The sequence below is a fragment of the Peromyscus californicus genome, unplaced genomic scaffold (genome assembly GCF_007827085.1).
Source record: "Peromyscus californicus insignis strain IS unplaced genomic scaffold, ASM782708v3 Scaffold_16__1_contigs__length_79575227, whole genome shotgun sequence".
NCBI lineage: Eukaryota > Metazoa > Chordata > Mammalia > Rodentia > Cricetidae > Peromyscus > Peromyscus californicus.
This window is the reverse complement of record NW_026294458.1, coordinates 4,358,020-4,375,287: the sequence shown is the minus strand read 5'-3', so window position 1 is coordinate 4,375,287 and position 17,268 is coordinate 4,358,020. Positions and strand designations below refer to the sequence as shown.

The following is a 17,268-nucleotide window of genomic DNA, read 5'->3' as shown; positions in this document are numbered from 1 at the left end:
GCTAAATAAAGCCAGAGCTGTGAGGCAGGTGCTAACTGTAACTAGGAAAACAGGCTGTCTGCCCACTGGAGGGAGGTAACAACTGCAGAGCGGCCAGGAAACCGTTGCCCAAGGAGGGGGAGGTGAGATCGCTGGGGAGCCTTGCATCCCTGCAGAGGGAGGACACAGTCCAGCAACAGGAAATCCTCCCAGTGCAAACAGGCTAAGTGAAGGTTTGGAGGCGCCCAAGCGTACCAGGCACCTGATCAGTGGCAGTTAGCTGAACAGGGCAGAAATGGACCGCGCAGCTGGAAGGGACTTTCAGCACAGGCTCTGACCAGCCTCCAAGGGCTGGATGATGAGGAACCTGAATTCTGTCCCTCCAATCTGTGCTCTTTTCATGCACCATATGCAGTTGCTGGGGGTCTGAGCTGAGATAAACAAACCACAACTGTAAAATACATACTGGATTTCAAAGATGGAGTACCAAAGAAAAAACAATGCTCATACGTGCCTGTGATATTGGTTGCTCATTAAAATGATTATATTTGGGACATGTTGTGTTAAATAAAATACATCTTAGAAATCATTTTTCCTGTTTCTTCTTACTTTTTTATTATTGTTTCAAAACTATTTTTCAGAGATGGGAAGTCTCACTTTGTCCCAGGCTAAAAACCCCTGGACTGAAGTGATCTCCTGCCTCAAGCTACCAAGTAGCGGGGACTACAGACCATGCCAATGCACATGGTCACTTTATTTGAATGTAGCCACTAGAAGTTGGGGACTGTGGATGTGGCTTGCCTTGTGCCTTAGAATACAGGAAGCAGTCAGTAGGTAAAGTGAAGGCGGGTCTGGACAAAGGGACGGTAAGGACAGGGGACAAGGCAAGGCTAAGGCAGAGTGAGCGGTAGGAAGCCCATTGGAGGTTGGGTGAGACACAACTCAGATAAAAGGTAGATAATTACACGACATGAAGGAAGAAGAGGCCACACCCATGACAGGCAAAGCTAGTTAAGCATTTCACGTAAATTAGTCAGTGTTAGGCCGTCAAGAGGGTTCAGCTCAGCAGGTGAAGGCGTTTGCTGCCAAGTCTTAGGACCAGATTTGACCCCTCAGGCACACATGATGGGAAAGAGAAACGACCCCCTCAAGTTGTCCTCTGACCGTCTCTCATGTGCCATGGCACGTGGGCATCCATCCACACACACAAACATGATAAATAAAGTAATAATAAATACAAATATTTCCCTTTCCATATAAAGGAAGCACTGGGCTTCAGGCCAGACTCAGGTAGGTCTTTGCTCTGGCAAGCCAACTCTAAGATGTCATCTTCCTTGGAGCTGGTGGGATAGGAGGAACCAGACGGTGGAGGAGGCCAAGCCTCCCCTGCTGCCTGGATTCCTTGTTACAGCTGGAACCTCAGACGGTGAGAAACAAGAGCGGAAGACCACTAACTGTCCTTGAAAATCGTGCTCCCAGAATCCTTTCCACAGGGCGAAGGCCACACGCAAAGAACTTGGTGATCCGAGGCATGGAAGCCAGAGGGTGCCAGAGCATGACATAAGCTGAGGCCATTGTTTCACAGATCGGGAGAGTCATGGGCCTCAGGAGGCACTTCCCAGGAGGGGACCCTTGGGATCATATAGCAGTGGTAAACAGGTGTTCTCAACCATGTCTGAAGCCACAAAAGACACCATTGGCCTGGCACCTCCCTGAGGCAAAGCATGTCCATACAGCACAGACACCTCACATACATCTCACTCTTAGGGCACATTCTAGACTGCCTCCCTGAAGTCCCAGACACCACACTGTGGCCCGGACTCTGTGAACTCTCCCATCCATCTGCAGCCAACAAGCCTAATGTGGCTTCAGTGGACCATGCACCTCATGTTTCAAGGTCTCTCCACAGGCCATGACTCGGAACCCAAAAGCTGAGGAGGCCCCTAATGACACCCCAAGCAGGGATTGCTGAAACCCAGGCAGGAGCTGGTGAGGACCACATCCTGCCCTGCCCAGCCTGCTCCTCTCAATTAGCTTTGCTGGTGGCCGCATTGGTCATTCACCCATTGCCTGAGGCTGCTGCTTTGCTCCAAAGATAGAACTGGGTATTTCAACAGTCATATGGTCCACAACGACAAGGCTGGTAACAATCTGGCCTTTGAGAAAATGCCGGCTGGCCTATCACTCCCCTGCACCAAAGGTAGATGTAGCTCACCCTGGGGACCTTTACTGATATCTGGATCCATCTGTGGTTGTCATCACTGACAGTGGGGGGCATGTGCTGTGTACTGCATCTGGTAGCAGAGGCCAGAGAAGTTGCTCAACACCCACAACACAAAGGCAGCTCCATGACAAGGCAGCCCCATCCCAAACCATCACTAGTACCAGGGAGCGGAACCTGCTCTAAGCCTGTCACTTGACATCTGCTCTCCCCCAAAGTAGAGGGCCAATGATGGTGTTTCCTAAACTTTCCTCTATGACTGTGAGGGTGACAATAGAAGACGCTGTCCCTGGCAAGGAGGTCCCCCTCCAAGATGTTTCTGTCATCCACTTACCCGTGATCATAATGAGTATGCTGTTCATGGTGCCTGGCCCATCTGAGAATGACTAGTCAGGTTCTGGGGACTGGCCAGTTATGACATTGGTTCTGATATCACAAACCAGCCAAGCCTAACTCAGAAAAACAGCTTTAATTCTATAATCCAGCCTCCAGTGGGGCTCACAGCAACATTGCAAGACATGGAAAAGCTGAATGGCTCCATCTTCTTGGCTCTGTGAAGCCCCAATGCTCTACCCCTCCTCCCTATATCAGCCTAACTGAGCAAAGCAAAGGGCACCTTCAGTTTAGGGTCTGAATGTCTCCAGAGCCTGGGATTTCGAATCTGTAAACTACTTTTCTCCTCCTCTCTCCCTCTCCATCCAGTTCTCCTTTTCCTGGCTCCGGAGCCCCATGGCACAGTAATACACAGCCTCGTCCTCGGGCTGCAGTTCAGAGATCCTCAGATACCCCAGGTTCCTGGCCATGTCTTTGGATCCGGAGAAGCGAGGGGGTATCTTGGGACCCTGGTGCTTGTCTGAGCGTGAGAAATATCTCAGCAGGAACCTGGGAGGGTGGCCTGGATGCTGCTGGTACCAGTAAATGCTGTAAATGTTGATGTTATGGTTGCTGCTCAGGGCACAGGAGAGGCGGATGGTGGTTCCAAGCGAGGAAGAGGCAGACGGTGGCTGATGCAGCGTGGGCTGAGGGCCACAACCTGAGAAGACAGAACTGTGGCCATCACCGGGGCAGAGCAAGGCAAGAGGAGGGGCCAGGAGGCTCTGGGCCCCAAGAGATCCTTACCTGCCAGGTGGGCCACCAGCATGAGCAGGACGGAAGTCCAGGCCATGGCTGATGACCGGCAGCACTCTGCTTCCCACGGCCACTGCTCCTGGGGCCCGTGCCAGCTGGGAAACGCTCTCCTCCCTGCTTTGAGAAGAGGGTCCTTGCACCGCTGGTCCCTGCTCACCACCCTCCCAGGCTTTCTGGGCTCTGCAGGTCACTTACCAGAATGGTCTGATGGCAGCCTTGGTGGCTCTGCCTTTGTCCCGTAGAAGCATACTGCGAGGAAGCACCTGCTAGAAACTTGTGGACCAGAACCCAGGAGCTGGCTGGTGGACTCGTCTCCCTGAGGGAGAGTGACCTCAACTCCCCTGAGAAGCTGAGCCTCTCAGAAAAAGATTTCTTGTTCACGTTTAAATGCCTAGTGAACTGGGACAAGAGCATGCATCCTCAGGGCATAAAAGCACCTCTTCACACAGCAGGAAACCAGGGTCTCAGAGGGAGTGGGGTGCTCTGATGCCTTCTAAGCTCTGAAGAGCCTTCAACTTGGGTCTTTCTGTCCTAGAACAAAGCAGCTTTAAAAAGAAAAAGTAGCAGGGGGCGTATCTTCCTGCCCTCTCTGCTCTCTGCCCACTGCACGGGTGCCTGCTACCGAGTAAACTACACCTCACTCACACGCTGGAGCTGTGTTCTCCTATGGGCCTCTATGTCCAGACAGGAGTTATCAGGAGGTAATTAAGCTTAAATGAGACCAGGGATGGGACCCTGAGCCAGTAAATTGGTGTCCTTGTGAAAATGGAAAAATTGAACAGACGCTGTTGATGAGGCACGTCAAGAAAAGGCCTCCATCTCTATGCCAAGGCATCTTGTGTCAGGTCCTCCTCTAGAATCCTTAGGAAGAGCCTGGTGATAACCTGCCTTTGGACTTTCAGCTTCAGAGACATGAGAGGACCAGTTCTATTGTTTCAGCCACTCAGCATGCAGGACCTTATCCCTTGCAGCCTTAGGCAATGAATCCAGAAGCATCTTACTCTGGTGGGCTACAGTACAAGATGCCATCCTTTGGGTGTCTAATAACAACAGAAATTCCTATTTTACACATTCCAAAACTGCAGAGTCCAAGGGCTCCGGCCAGTTCTGCCTGCTGAAGGCTCGTTTCCTGGCTCACAGACAGTGCCTTCTCCTTCTGACCTCACGTGGCAAAAGGTAAACGGAGCTCTCTGAAGCCCTTTCATAAAGAACTTATAGTCCCCAAAGGCCCCACCTCCCCACATCACCTGGGGAGTTAGTATCTCAGCCTGTGAATAGTACATGACACTCATATCCAAACCGTAGCCAGAAGGGACTCCAGGGTGACCCAAGAGCCGTTCCCACATGCTCATTCTCCGACAAAAAGCTGGAAGTTTCCTGGCCCTTGAATCCCATGCACTGGGTAACACTGAGCAAGTCACCTTGTCTGCAAGTCACAAATGATGGTGGGCACCCACATCTCAAATGAGCCCATGCCCCTTCTCTCCCTAACGTGGAACAGACGTCACCAGTCCTAATCAGCTGGGCAGAGGCTGGAACTTAATCTTTCCCCCACCTCATTGACCAACATCGTCCTCTGCCAAAGGGGTGGGGCAGGCCTCTGTGGACACAGGCACTTTTACCAGCCTTGTCCAGTCATGGCTGTAGCCATGTCTAGGACCTGTTGTTGTTGCTCCTTCCTCCTCATACATCCTGGGAGACAGGGGATGAACCACTGGGTACTGAGTCCCAGGATGAGGGGGAATGTTGTTCACTCATCGACTCATTCCTGCCTCCAGCAGCCCACCCGTGTGTTCGGCTTGTAAAGGTCCTGTTATCAGAGCTAGAGACAGTCCCACTAGTGAACACCGACACTTCACCAGCCCTCTGAGCCCTCTCACCACTGACACAATTGGAGCTTTCTGATCCCTGATGATTCTCAGAGAGGACCTGTGGTTGTCCTTGTCCTTGAGACAAAAGAGGAGCCAAGACCCACACTCAGCCACCGGGAAGCCCTCGTCTCAACTTTATTTTTATAGACTTAACCTCATTCTAGGACCCTCTGTGGTAGTTTGAAAGAAAATAACCCCCAAAGAGAACGGTACTACTAGGAGGCAGGTCCTTGTTTGAGGAAGTGTGTCACTGTGGAGGTGGACTTGGAGATCCCATATATGCTCAAGCCACACCCCGTGAAACAGACCACTTCCTGTTCCCTGAAAGATGGAGAACTCTCAACTCCTCTCCAGCACCACGACTGCCTGCATGCTGCCATGTCCCACCATGATAATGGACTGAACCTCTGAACTGTAAGCAAGCCACTCCAATTAAATGTTTTCCTTTTTAAGAGTTGCTGGGGTCATGGTGTCTCTTCACAGCAATAGAAACCCTAACCGAGACAGAAGTTGATACTAGGGACTGGGGTATGCTATGATAGACCTGACCATGTTTTTGTTTAGAGTAATATGGACCTTGGGACTATGGATTAGAAAAGCAGTTGAATGCTTTAAGTGCTGCCTAATGGGCCATCCTAATAGGAACATGGAAGACAGTGGTGCTGAGTGTAATTTAATGAACTGTGGGGGCTGGCTCAAGAGGTTTCAAAGGGGAAGAATTTTAGTATGTTGCCAGAGATCATTCTTGTGATATTTTGGTGAAGAATGTGGCTGCTTTTTGTCCTTATCTGAAGAGTCTGCCTGAGGCTAAAGTGAAGGGTTTTGGATTAATTCCACTGGCAATCGCTTCTCGGCCTTTTGGCTAAGATCAAGTGTAATTCCACTGGCAGAGGAAATCTCAAAACAACCTAGTAGACTCTGTCATGTGGTTATTAGTGTTAACTCTAATGAAGATTTATGAAAAGCAGCAAGCTGAGCAAATAAAAATATAAAATGTACAGATTGAGAAAGGGAACACCAGGAAGTGGAATGGAGCAAAATCCTGTGTTCAAGGAGATAAACGGATTAAGAAATGGAATAAAGGGAGTGGGCAAGATTCCACCCAGCTGTTTCCAACTTGTAAAAAGGAACTAAAGAAAAGTTTAGAGCTGGGTGTGGTGGTGCACACCTTTGATCCCAACACTCAGAAGGCATAGGCTGGCGGATCTCTGAGTTAGAGCCCATCCTGGTCTAGAGATCCAGTTTCAGGACAGCAAAGCTTAGGCAGTGAAGGACAGAAAGCTGGTGAAGATGTAATTGAAGGGGGGCCATGTTCCAGCCCCAATAAGCAGCAGAATTTGGCAGCTTTGGCCTCATGGTTCTGACTTTAGAGTCAAGAATAGAAGAAAGGGGGTATGGAATAAAGCTGCTGAGGCCAGGCAGGTGTCAGGGTGTCCCTGAATGGAGGCTAGAGAGGCCATTGTGTGAAGATGCGAAGTTGAAGCCTGAATTGCCTTGGAGACCCCAAGATACTGGAGAGCCATGGGACACCCACTAAGGAGAGCTGCTAACAGGGAGTGGAACCAGCCTGAGAGAGAAGTGTGTTGCAGTCAACAAAGCTGAAAGGAGTTGGAGATCTGAAGAGCATTTTGGCGTCAGACATGGAGAGGCAGAGTTTAGAGTTTGCCCAGCTGGGTTTTGGTCTTGCATTGATCCAGTATTTCCTCACTATGCTCCCTTCCTATGTTTTGCAATGATTTTGTATATCCTGTGCCATTATAAGTTGGAAGTATGTGATGGGTTTGTTTTATTTTATTTTATAGGAGATTACAGTTAAAGAGATTGCATAAATCTCAGAAGAGACTTTGAACTTTAGACTTTTAAATAAGTCTGAGACTGTGATAGATTACAGGGACTTTTGTTTTTGTTTTTGTTTTTTGTTTTTCGAGACAGGGTTTCTCTGTGTAGCTTTGCGCCTTTCCTGGATCTCGCTCTGTAGACCAGGCTGGCCTCGATCACAGAGATCCACCTGGCTCTGCCTCCCGAGTGCTGGGATTAAAGGCATGTGCCACCTCCACCCGGCTGATTATGGGGACTTTTGAAGTTGGATTGAATACATTTTTGCATTATGATATGGCTACAAGCCTTTGGGGGCCAGGGAGTAGAATTTGGTGGTTTGAAAGAAAATAGCCTTCAAAGAGAATGGCACTATTAGTAGATGTGGTCTTGTTTGAGGAAGTGTGTCACTGTGGAGGCAGGCTTTGAGACCTCATATATGCTCAAGCTACACCTAATGAGAAAGACCACTTCCTGTTGCCTAAAAGACCTAGGACTCTCAGCTACTTCTCCAGCACCATGTCTGCCTGCATGCTGCCATGTCCCATCGTGATAATACACTGAATCTCTGAATTGTAAGCAAGCCACCTCAATTACATGTTTTCCTTTATAAGAGTTGCTGTGGTCATGGTGTCTCTTCACAGCAATAGAAAACCTGACTAAGACAGCCTCACAACACCCACCTGGAAAAACTAGTTTCAAGTGGATACTATGTGTGAGAGGAAGTTTCTGGAGCCTCCTAGGCCCTACAGGAGATGGTTCCGGCGCCTGAAATATTTGGGTTGGGAAGGGGTCACACACTGTTGACTGATGCATTCTCTTGGCTTTGCAGCCTTTCCCCACCTCTGTCCTCTCAGCCATGGCCTCACCCAGCAGTTAGACTCACAGACAGTCAGGTATGACACCTTGGTGGAGTGGATATATTCTATACTTCTCCCAGGCTATATACAACCTTTTTTTTTTTTTTTTTTTTTTTTTGGTATTTTCGAGACAGGGTTTCTCTGTGTAGTTTTGGTGCCTGTCTGGATCTCGCTCTGTAGACCAGGCTGGCCTCAAACTCACAGAGGTTCGCCTGGCTCTGCCTCCCATATACAACCCTTCTTTGGACCAAAACATGGTTATTGATACAGACTTCAAGGTCTACAGAACCCCAGGCTACCAGGACCCCATTCAACCCTGCTGCCCAGTTGCAGATACTTTGTAGACGGTTTTTATCATTGTTGTATAACAATACCTGTGAGTTGATACATTCCATCCTTCAGGGATGCTCCTTCAGTCACAGGATGTTTCAACGGGAGGCTCCTTAAGACTCCAGAAGTAAACGTGAGACCAAAACAGGAATAAGAACAATACATCTTGCAAGTTAATGTGAGACCAAAACAGGAAAAATAGACCTGGCAGGTTAAGGGTTCTGTTTGCAGTTAAGACAGTTAAGAATAAGTTCCTGTTTGTTCTGTGTGTGTTTGATCCCTCTGTACTGGATGTGCTTAATCACAAGTGGGTGGGAGGTATGTGGGCAGGAACTATGTCGGGATTATGCTTGCCCCTGATCGGATGGATGTAAACGGGAGGTATGCAGGCAGGAAATACGTATGAATATATGATTGCCTCATTGGACCCAATTGGAAATATGGCAGCATTGTGATTGTGCCTTTGTAAGACTCAGCAAAAAGTGACTCGTTGCCATTTCTGGGAACCCGGAAATGGACCTGGCCTGAGTCCATCATCCTGGCCAGTGTCTAATTAAAGCTTGCTTCAAATTTGGCTCAAAAATTTTGAAACTGGTCTTTCTCAATTTTCAGGATTAAGAATAAACAACTCAGAACCTTCAGGTAGTTCCTGAAACTAACCAGATTCACTAGGTCCCTCCATCCCCAATCTTGTATAAGCAGTGAGAACTGCTGAGAAACACACAGAGCTGCTTGGAAGAGGCCCAGACCAGTAGAAAGGACATTCTCCAATCTGTTGAGCTGCCTGCTAGTTGCTCCAGGTTTCCAGCTTTCCTGAGTTGTGATGGCTAACATTACATTTAAGGTTTATTTACTATGCTTAAGATATACATATATATGAAACAAAAATGTCACAGTATGTAAAACCCTCGTTTGTATAGGCTGTACCTTGTCAGCCCACTAACCCTTTTCCCAAATGTTGAAGACTATTCTCAAAATTGACTGATCTTGAAAATTTTGCTGTTCTTGAAAGATAACAAGTCATAAGATTAGCCACTATTCCTACTTTGGTAATCAAGCTTGCTTACTTCAAGACATATATGTTAAAATTAGCCTCTGCTGGGTGTGGTGCCACACACCTTTAATCCTAGCATTCTGGACGGAGGCAGAGGCAAATGGATCTCTGGGTTCAAGACCAGCCTGGTCTACGGAGGGAGTTCCAAGACAGCCAGAGCTACACAGAGAAACCCTGTCTGGAAAAACCAAAACATATGGCTCGGTGCTGCATCTTAGGAGTGCTTTTGGGTGTTGTCCTGGTGCTGGTATCTGAATAAAATGTCTCTTCTTATTGAAATGTATTCATGGTTATAGTGAATCTCTGAGCCACCCCAGACCCATAACATTTGGAGGTTCCAGTGAGATCTGGGTGTTCAGCCTGATTCGGGGTTTTCTTCTGACCAGTCTTGGGCCCTGGGGCTCCAGTGAACTGGGAGCCGGAAAAATCAGACAGGCCCAGCATTTAGAGAGAGCCACCAGTTCCTAATCCCTATTATCCATACAAAGGCCTTGGGAGCCTGAGGGCTTCTGGCATACTGGGAGCTGAGAGAGCCTATGGGCCCAGCATTTGGAGGAGGCCACCTACATGTCCTCACCGTTCAGACTGAAAAGGAGGCATCTGAAAGCCTCTGGAGGTGTAGGTAATGATCCTTTCTGTCTGCAGTGCATCTGTGGGACTCATGGGAAGGCTGAACACAGTGTTGATTCCTGAGTCAGAGGGACCCTCAGGACACTGGAGGGCCCTGTTTGGGTTTGAAAGAATCAGTTCTGGAAATAGGAGGTGGCCACCAAATCATAGTTTTGTCTGTTTGTTTTATGTTGTATGGATTGTTTGCTATGTTATTTTTTATTTTTGAAAATAATTTTAAAACAATGGGTCAAAATCTTCAGTTCAGAAAATACCACCGATCTGTGTCCTATGGTTGTGGCTTTGTTTTTGCTGTCTCCATTCCTTGTGTGTGTTTCTGTGCCTCCATTAACCTTTTTCAGTTATGGGCATGGGAACCAGACCAAGCAAGGGACAGAGAGAGTGAGGACATGAGCAGCTCCTTACGAGTACTTCTCTCAGCTCTCTCCACTGTCCGCTGTCTGTAGCCAGGGCTGGAACTCTGGCTGCCACCAGCCCGCACCACCCACCAGCTGGCAATAGAGCCCCCACGCCCCACCCCGCTGGCCACCCCATATATAACCCCCAACTCCTGCCTCACATGTCCCCAAATCCAAGGCTGGCCACGGCCTTGCTGGGAGCCTCCACGACGCTTTGTTTTAATTAAACAGATTCTTCTGGTCCATACCAGTTCTGCTAGGTGCCCTCTGAAAGCCGTGGCCCGACCGGGGCTGCCACTGGGGCCGCTGGGGCCATTACCGCTCTTTCCACCCTTTGTTAGCCAGGGCTCAGATTTTTCTCTCTCTAAGCCTTCTTTGTTCTCAGCTCGCTCTGGTCCTTCCTCCTGTCCCTGGACTCAGGTTTGCAGAGACGTAGGTGTCTTTTAGGTCATGATTGTGGTGAATCTCTGAGCAATCTCAGACCCATCACAGAGCTGTCACCCATGCTGCAGGGGGCTTTGGAGAAGCAACTGTCCTTGAGTCATTTTTGTTCCTGTAATAACCCAATGAAACTCACTGGGTTACTATTGCTGTTTGTCTTTGTTCTTTTGGGGGGGCTGCCACCCAGCTCCCAAATAAATCACACATGGAGGCTTATTCTTACTTCTGAATGCCTGGCCTTAGCCTGGCTTAATTTTCTTAACTTAAATGATCCCATCTACCTTTTGCCTCTGGGCTTTTCCTGTTCTCTTACTTCTGTAAATCTTACTCCATGACTTGCTGGTTGTGTAGCTGGGTGGCTGGCCCCTGGAGTCCTCCCTTCTCTGACTGCTAGATCCCTCTCTCAGATTTCTCCTTCTATATATACTTCCTGGCTGCCAGCCCTGCCTATCCTTTCTTCTGCCATTGGCCATTCAGCTCTTTATTAGACCATCAGGTGTTTTAGACAGGCACAGTAACACAGCTTCACAGAGTCAAACAAATGCAACATAAACAAAAGTAACACACCTTACAATAATATTCTACAACAGTTTACCAAGCTGGGCTGTGGGGGTGTCCTTGCTTTGGGCTGTTGTGGCTCTCCACAGTGTCACCTAACAATCACCTACATGGTCACCCAGGACACTACGGTTTCAAACAATGACGGACCAACTCTGTTGGTTGCAGAGCGGCCTTCTGGTTCCACCTGTGATCATGTGTGTGGTCAGTGGTGGCCGCAGCAAGTGGACTGCGAGGTCCCAAAAGGTAGCTCATTCTTCTTCTGTGGCTCAGATCTCAGCAAGAGCTTCCCACCCCATCAGGACCCCTTGGCCCCCAGTTCTCCTGTACACATTTCTGTTCCCTTTCCATTTCATGGAGGATCCCTACCACACCCCATCCTCTGAAGGGTTCGCCTCATATCTCCCTTCCCTTTCTGCTCCTCTCACATGGTGCTAAGCCACACCGGCTCCAGCCACACCGGCTCCAGCCATCTGCTACTGTTGGACCTTTGCCTACATTCTCCCGATCCTCCCAGAACAAGGCTTCCTCTTTCCAGTGTCACCTGCTCAGTGGTTAGCCTTCTGTTACATGACAAACTACAGTGACGAATAGCTGTAAACAAGGTTGTTTTTGGCTTCTGGTTTCAGAGCTTCCAGTCCACGGTTTCTGCTCCTGGAATGAGGCGGCACATCATAGCAGAAGTAGGTGCTGGAAGAAACCTGTTCACTGCATGACACCTGGAAACAAAGAAGGACCTGAGGTCCCAGCACCCATTTCAAAGGCATGTCACCAGTGACCTAACTTCCCTCCCTTAAGCCCCACATCTTAAAGGTCCGGTCTACCATCTCCCAATAATGCCACAGGCTAGCAAGCCAGCTTTTAACACAGCCATTGGAGGACATTTAAGATCCAAACCATAACAGCAGTCTTACCTGACTGTCTGAGGTAGATACACACAGCATACATGTTTTATTAATTTTGCTCAAGGTAGAGCACTTGCTTAGCATGCACAAGGCCCCAGGTTCAATCCCCAGTACCTTAAAAGATAGAAAAAAAGCCTTTGAGAAGCAGCAGTCATTCCAATGAGTTCTCATGGGTATGGGGAGTTTGGTTGTTTGTAGCTTAAACAATACTCTGTTTTATCTGTTCACAGATATCATGACCGTGATCTTTTTTTTTTTTTTTTTTTTTTTTTTTGTGTGTGTGTGTGTGTGTGTGTGTGTGTGTGTGTGTGTGTGTGTGAATTTATGACACTCAGGGACTGGTCTTTATGAAATTGCTTATTTCCCCAGGAGCTAAGATCCAAGGCTAGCTGACATCCCAGCCTCCACAGGCTAGCTGACATCCCAGCCTCCCTAGGCTAGCTGACATCCCAGCCTCCCTAGGCTAGCTGACATCCCAGCCTCCCTAGGCTAGCTGACATCCCAGCCTCCCTAGGCTAGCTGACATCCCAGCCTCCCTAGGCTAGCTGACATCCCAGCCTCCCTAGGCTAGCTGATATCCCAACCTCCCTAGGCTAGCTGATATCCCAGCCTCCACAGGCTAGCTGACATCCCAGCCTCCCTAGGCTAGCTGACATCCCAGCCTCCCTAGGCTAGCTGACATCCCAGCCTCCCTAGGCTAGCTGACATCCCAGCCTCCCTAGGCTAGCTGACATCCCAGCCTCCCTAGGCTAGCTGACATCCCAGCCTCCCTAGGCTAGCTGACATCCCAGCCTCCCTAGGCTAGCTGACATCCCAGCCTCCACAGGCTAGCTGACATCCCAGCCTCCCTAGGCTAGCTGACATCCCAGCCTCCCTAGGCTAGCTGACATCCCAGCCTCCACAGGCTAGCTGACATCCCAGCCTCCCTAGGCTAGCTGACATCCCAGCCTCCCTAGGCTAGCTGACATCCCAGCCTCCACAGGCTAGCTGACATCCCAGCCTCCCTAGGCTAGCTGACATCCCAGCCTCCCTAGGCTAGCTGACATCCCAGCCTCCCTAGGCTAGCTGACATCCCAGCCTCCACAGGCTAGCTGACATCCCAGCCTCCCTAGGCTAGCTGACATCCCAGCCTCCACAGGCTAGCTGACATCCCAGCCTCCCTAGGCTAGCTGACATCCCAGCCTCCACAGGCTAGCTGACATCCCAGCCTCCCTAGGCTAGCTGACATCCCAGCCTCCCTAGGCTAGCTGACATCCCAGCCTCCCTAGGCTAGCTGACATCCCAGCCTCCACAGGCTAGCTGACATCCCAGCCTCCCTAGGCTAGCTGACATCCCAGCCTCCACAGGCTAGCTGACATCCCAGCCTCCACAGGCTAGCTGACATCCCAGCCTCCCTAGGCTAGCTGATATCCTGTGTGATGGCAGCCATTCCTCTTCAGCTCATATGACCCAGGGCAGAGCAACCCACTTAGAGCTCCCACCCCTCTCCTGCTCCACCCTCACTGGGGCCTCTTCAGAACCTTCATTATGCTATGCATGGTGGCTATCTCTCTGAATGCCCACTTGAGAGTCTTATCAGTGGCTTTCTGTGGCCATGAGCCTATAATTCTACAAAATTCTGCTGGATGTAGTGGCACACACCTTTAGTCCCAGAACTAGGAGGCAGAGGCAAGTGGGTGTCTGAGTTCGAGGCCAGACTGGTCTATACAGTGAGTTCCAGGACAGCCAGGGCTACATAGACAGACCCTGTCTCAAAATAAATAAGCAAAACTCTTCTGAAGGGCAATTCACCTCTTTTCTAGAGACCTGCATTTTCTTAGATGTGATACTCTCCTCAGTCTCACTGACACATTGTCACTTCATTCTATTTGAAACAACCTGTTGGGTGACGGCATTTTTTTTTACACTTTGTGTGTGTGTGTGTGTGTGTGTGTGTGTGTGTGTGTGTGTGTGTGTGTGTGTGCGTTATGTACACTGTGGTCAGAAGAGGGCTTCAGCTCCACTGGAACTGGAGTTAAGGGTGGTTGTGAACTACCACGTGGGTTCTTCTCTGCAAGAGCGAGAAGCACTCCCAACTGCTCAGCCATCTTTTCAACCCTAGGTGTTGCTGCTGTTGCTTAAGTGGTCTAATGACCTGAGTCAGCCCTGCCTGCCTCCCACCAGACCCAGAGCAAAGGTGGAAGTTCCCCCAAGACGACTCAAGGAGCCATGGGTCATTTTGAGATCATCGGGCTCGGGTGAGTCCCTGAGCCGCCCACTTGGGCTCCTTCTTAGGGCCATGTCTTACTCCCTCCTTCTTCACCAAGGGCTCTGTTACTGTCCTGGGCTTCCATCTGTGATCTGAGAATCCGGGCCAGGACAGGCCTTGGGGATGAGTGCCACTGTGTCCTCCCGCCCTTCAGGTGGTGCAGCCTGTGCCGCAGCCTCATTGAGTCATCAGGGATGAAGGACTTCCCGGGCGTCTGTTCATCACAGTTCTGTGCCCTGTCTTTTCTCACTGCCACCATCTGAGATGACAGCTCACTGAAGAGTGCAGGTGGAGCACCCATGCTGCCCTATAGGACCTGCCCTCCTTTGGCAGCCACTGGGAGCACCATGGCAACAAGTCCTGCAGCTCCGACTGAGCTATGCTCTGCACATCTGCAGTGTGCCAGTCTGCCTGCAAGGAGAGCCTGGCCGTGGGATCTGCCCCCTTTCCTCCCAGCTGCCTCTAACCAGCTCCTGCCAGCTGGTTGGCAGGCTACCGGATATCCCCAGCATGAGACTCGGGGGCCCAGCGAGTGAAGTTTCAACTGATGCTGAGCTGGGGCGGAGTGCAGGGCAAGGGAATGCCTGGCAAGTTGGAAGGCATGGCTAACAGTAACCAGAACTGTGAGGCTGACACTGACGGCTTAACTGGCGCCGTCTATCTCGTTGCCACACCATTCCTTCCCTGAAATTAGAACCACCGTCCTAGGGATTCCGACAGACTGAAGGCCAGCTGCGCTCTGGGAACCTCCAGGCTTTCAGCACCAGATGGGACTGCTGAGATCGCCATTCTCACAGATTTAGCAAATATTGGATTGTTGGCCTCTCTAGTGTGAGACAGCCATTGTTGGACTATCTGGACCGCGTCATGTGAGCCAATCTAATAAATCCCATGGACATAATTGCTCTATCTGTTCTGTTTCTTTGGAGAGCCTGACTAGTGCAAAGCCCCAGGCGCCCCTGCCGCCCCCCGCCACCCGACAGTTACAAGGCTTTGTGAGGGCACTGCCAGGAGAAGCAACAGATGCCTCCAGTCCATCCCCTTACTCCCCAGCTCCCCGCTTTTCTGGGCCTTTCAGGTTCAACTCAGCCCTGCCTTCAGATGTAGAGCAGGTTTGCCTTCATTCACAGCACCTGGGGCCTTGAGGGTGTGGCCTTGCTCCATCACTCAGAGGGAAACAACAGCCAGCCAGCAGCAGCAGAGCCAGAGGGCTAGACTTCCTGTTCCGCTGCAAGTACCAGGTAGGGACCACTCAGGTTTTGGACTCCTCTTTGCTCACTCCTCCCTCCCAGTGAGCAAGTTTAGGACCCTCCACTCCCAGATCTGGCAGGGAGTGGATCCAACTGGCCCTTCCATGGGCCTTTTGGAAGCTAGAGGAGCTCTCTGCAAACGGAGCATCCGTCAGGGTGTTCCAGGGCCTCTCTCACCCTACTCTGTAATTCCAGTGTGTTCAGACAAATCAGCCAACATCACAGCCTGTTCACATTCTTCTGAAACACCCTATTGTGGGGGGGCCCCAAACAGGGGACCACACAGCTGCCATGACAGGCTTACTGGCAGGTACCACCCGGTCCCCAGAAAAAGCCATAAGCTGACCCCACCCAGGGGAGGACCAGTATCTAAGGGAACATTCCAAACATTCACAACACACATCTACACCCCTAGACAAATGTCAGCCAATCAGGGTCCTGAACCCTGGAAATCCCCTCAACCCAACCACTGCTATGATAAAAACCCTACCCCACCCAGGCTTGGAGTTCTCTGCTCACTGCTGCATTGGAGAGACAGAGAGACCAAGCTCTGAGCTTAAGAAAAAGGCTCTTTGCTTTTATATATGGGATTCAGTCTCCGTGGTGGTCTTTTGGGGGTCCCTGTGATCTGAGTGTAACAACTATCACTCTTCCAAGGGTCTTGATTGACCTTAATGAGACCCCTCTGCCTTCTTGCAACATTCTAGGGCACTGGTTCTCAACCTGTGGGTTGCAACCCCTTTGGGGAGGGTTGAACAATCCTTTCACAGGGGTAGCATATCAGATGTCCTTCATACCAGTGGCAAAATTACAGTTATGAAGTACCAACGGAAATGATTTTACAATTGGGGGTCACCACAATGTGAGGAACTATTAAATTAGGATGGCAGCATTAGGAAGGTTGAGAACCCCTGCCCTAGAGGTTTGCCAGCCTCCACCTCACTCAAGGAGACCTGCTTTGGTTTCAGTTAGCTGCTGCATGTGTTAAGCTAGCTGGCCTGAGAGCTTCCAAGGGTTTTTTGTTTTCTTTTTTGGTCTCTGCCTTCCATCTTAACCACAGAAGCACTGGGATCACAAGTAGACATATTAGGGGTAAGCCTCCTCAGATGGGCTAATGCACTGGATAGGAAGGAAGTCTCTGAGGCAAGACAGATTGATGGCTTATCCTCAAACACTTAACTGATGAGTGTGCACTAAGAGCTCACAGCTCACAAACCTGGCAGGAGAGATACCATGATCAAGCAGGTGGTTTCCCAAGGGCGAGGCTCACCCAGTGCATTTGGGGTGTGTTGACCCCTGCGATTTCCCCAAATTTGGGAAACTCAACTGCATAATCTATGGTAGTGGGGGACTGCGTTCGCGCTCTCCAAAAAACAAACAAATAAATAAATCAAAGAGTTCACATACTGAGACAAGAGTTTCTCCTGAAAGCCACCAAGGTTAACATCTGTTAATATCCTTGGTTTTAAGGATAAGGAAAAATCTAGTAATGACAGAGCCAAAGCTGTTTGGGGAAGTTCCAGGACACCCTGATCAAAAACTGGAGAAGAGGTATCCCACACCTGGCATTAGACCATTTC

At 49.9% G+C, this 17,268-nt stretch overlaps 1 protein-coding gene and 1 non-coding gene across 2 annotated transcripts; one reads left to right on the top strand and one right to left on the bottom strand.

Annotated features, from left to right (window-relative positions):
- Positions 1-2,707: 2,707 nt before the first annotated feature.
- LOC128111468 (immunoglobulin omega chain-like) lies at positions 2,708-3,456 on the bottom strand. The gene is made up of 2 exons (XM_052739728.1): positions 3,320-3,456; positions 2,708-3,233 (listed from the first exon to the last, which is right to left on the bottom strand). The coding sequence occupies exons 1-2, from the start codon at positions 3,363-3,365 to the stop codon at positions 2,869-2,871; spliced, it is 411 nt and encodes a 136-aa protein (XP_052595688.1). The 5' UTR covers positions 3,366-3,456; the 3' UTR covers positions 2,708-2,868.
- Positions 3,457-16,896: 13,440 nt separating this feature from the next.
- LOC128112316 (U1 spliceosomal RNA) lies at positions 16,897-17,058 on the top strand. Its single transcript, XR_008218944.1, has one exon. It is a non-coding gene; the product is annotated as a U1 spliceosomal RNA (small nuclear RNA).
- Positions 17,059-17,268: the final 210 nt, after the last annotated feature.

Excerpts from the sequence above, each read along its gene's own strand:
- LOC128111468 (XM_052739728.1), bottom strand. The coding sequence starts at position 3,365 with ATGGCCTGGACTTCCGTCCTGCTCATGCTGGTGGCCCACCTGGCAG. Across the intron at positions 3,234-3,319 it reads GCTGGTGGCCCACCTGGCAG|GTTGTGGCCCTCAGCCCACG; the intron begins GTAAGGATCTCT and ends CTGTCTTCTCAG.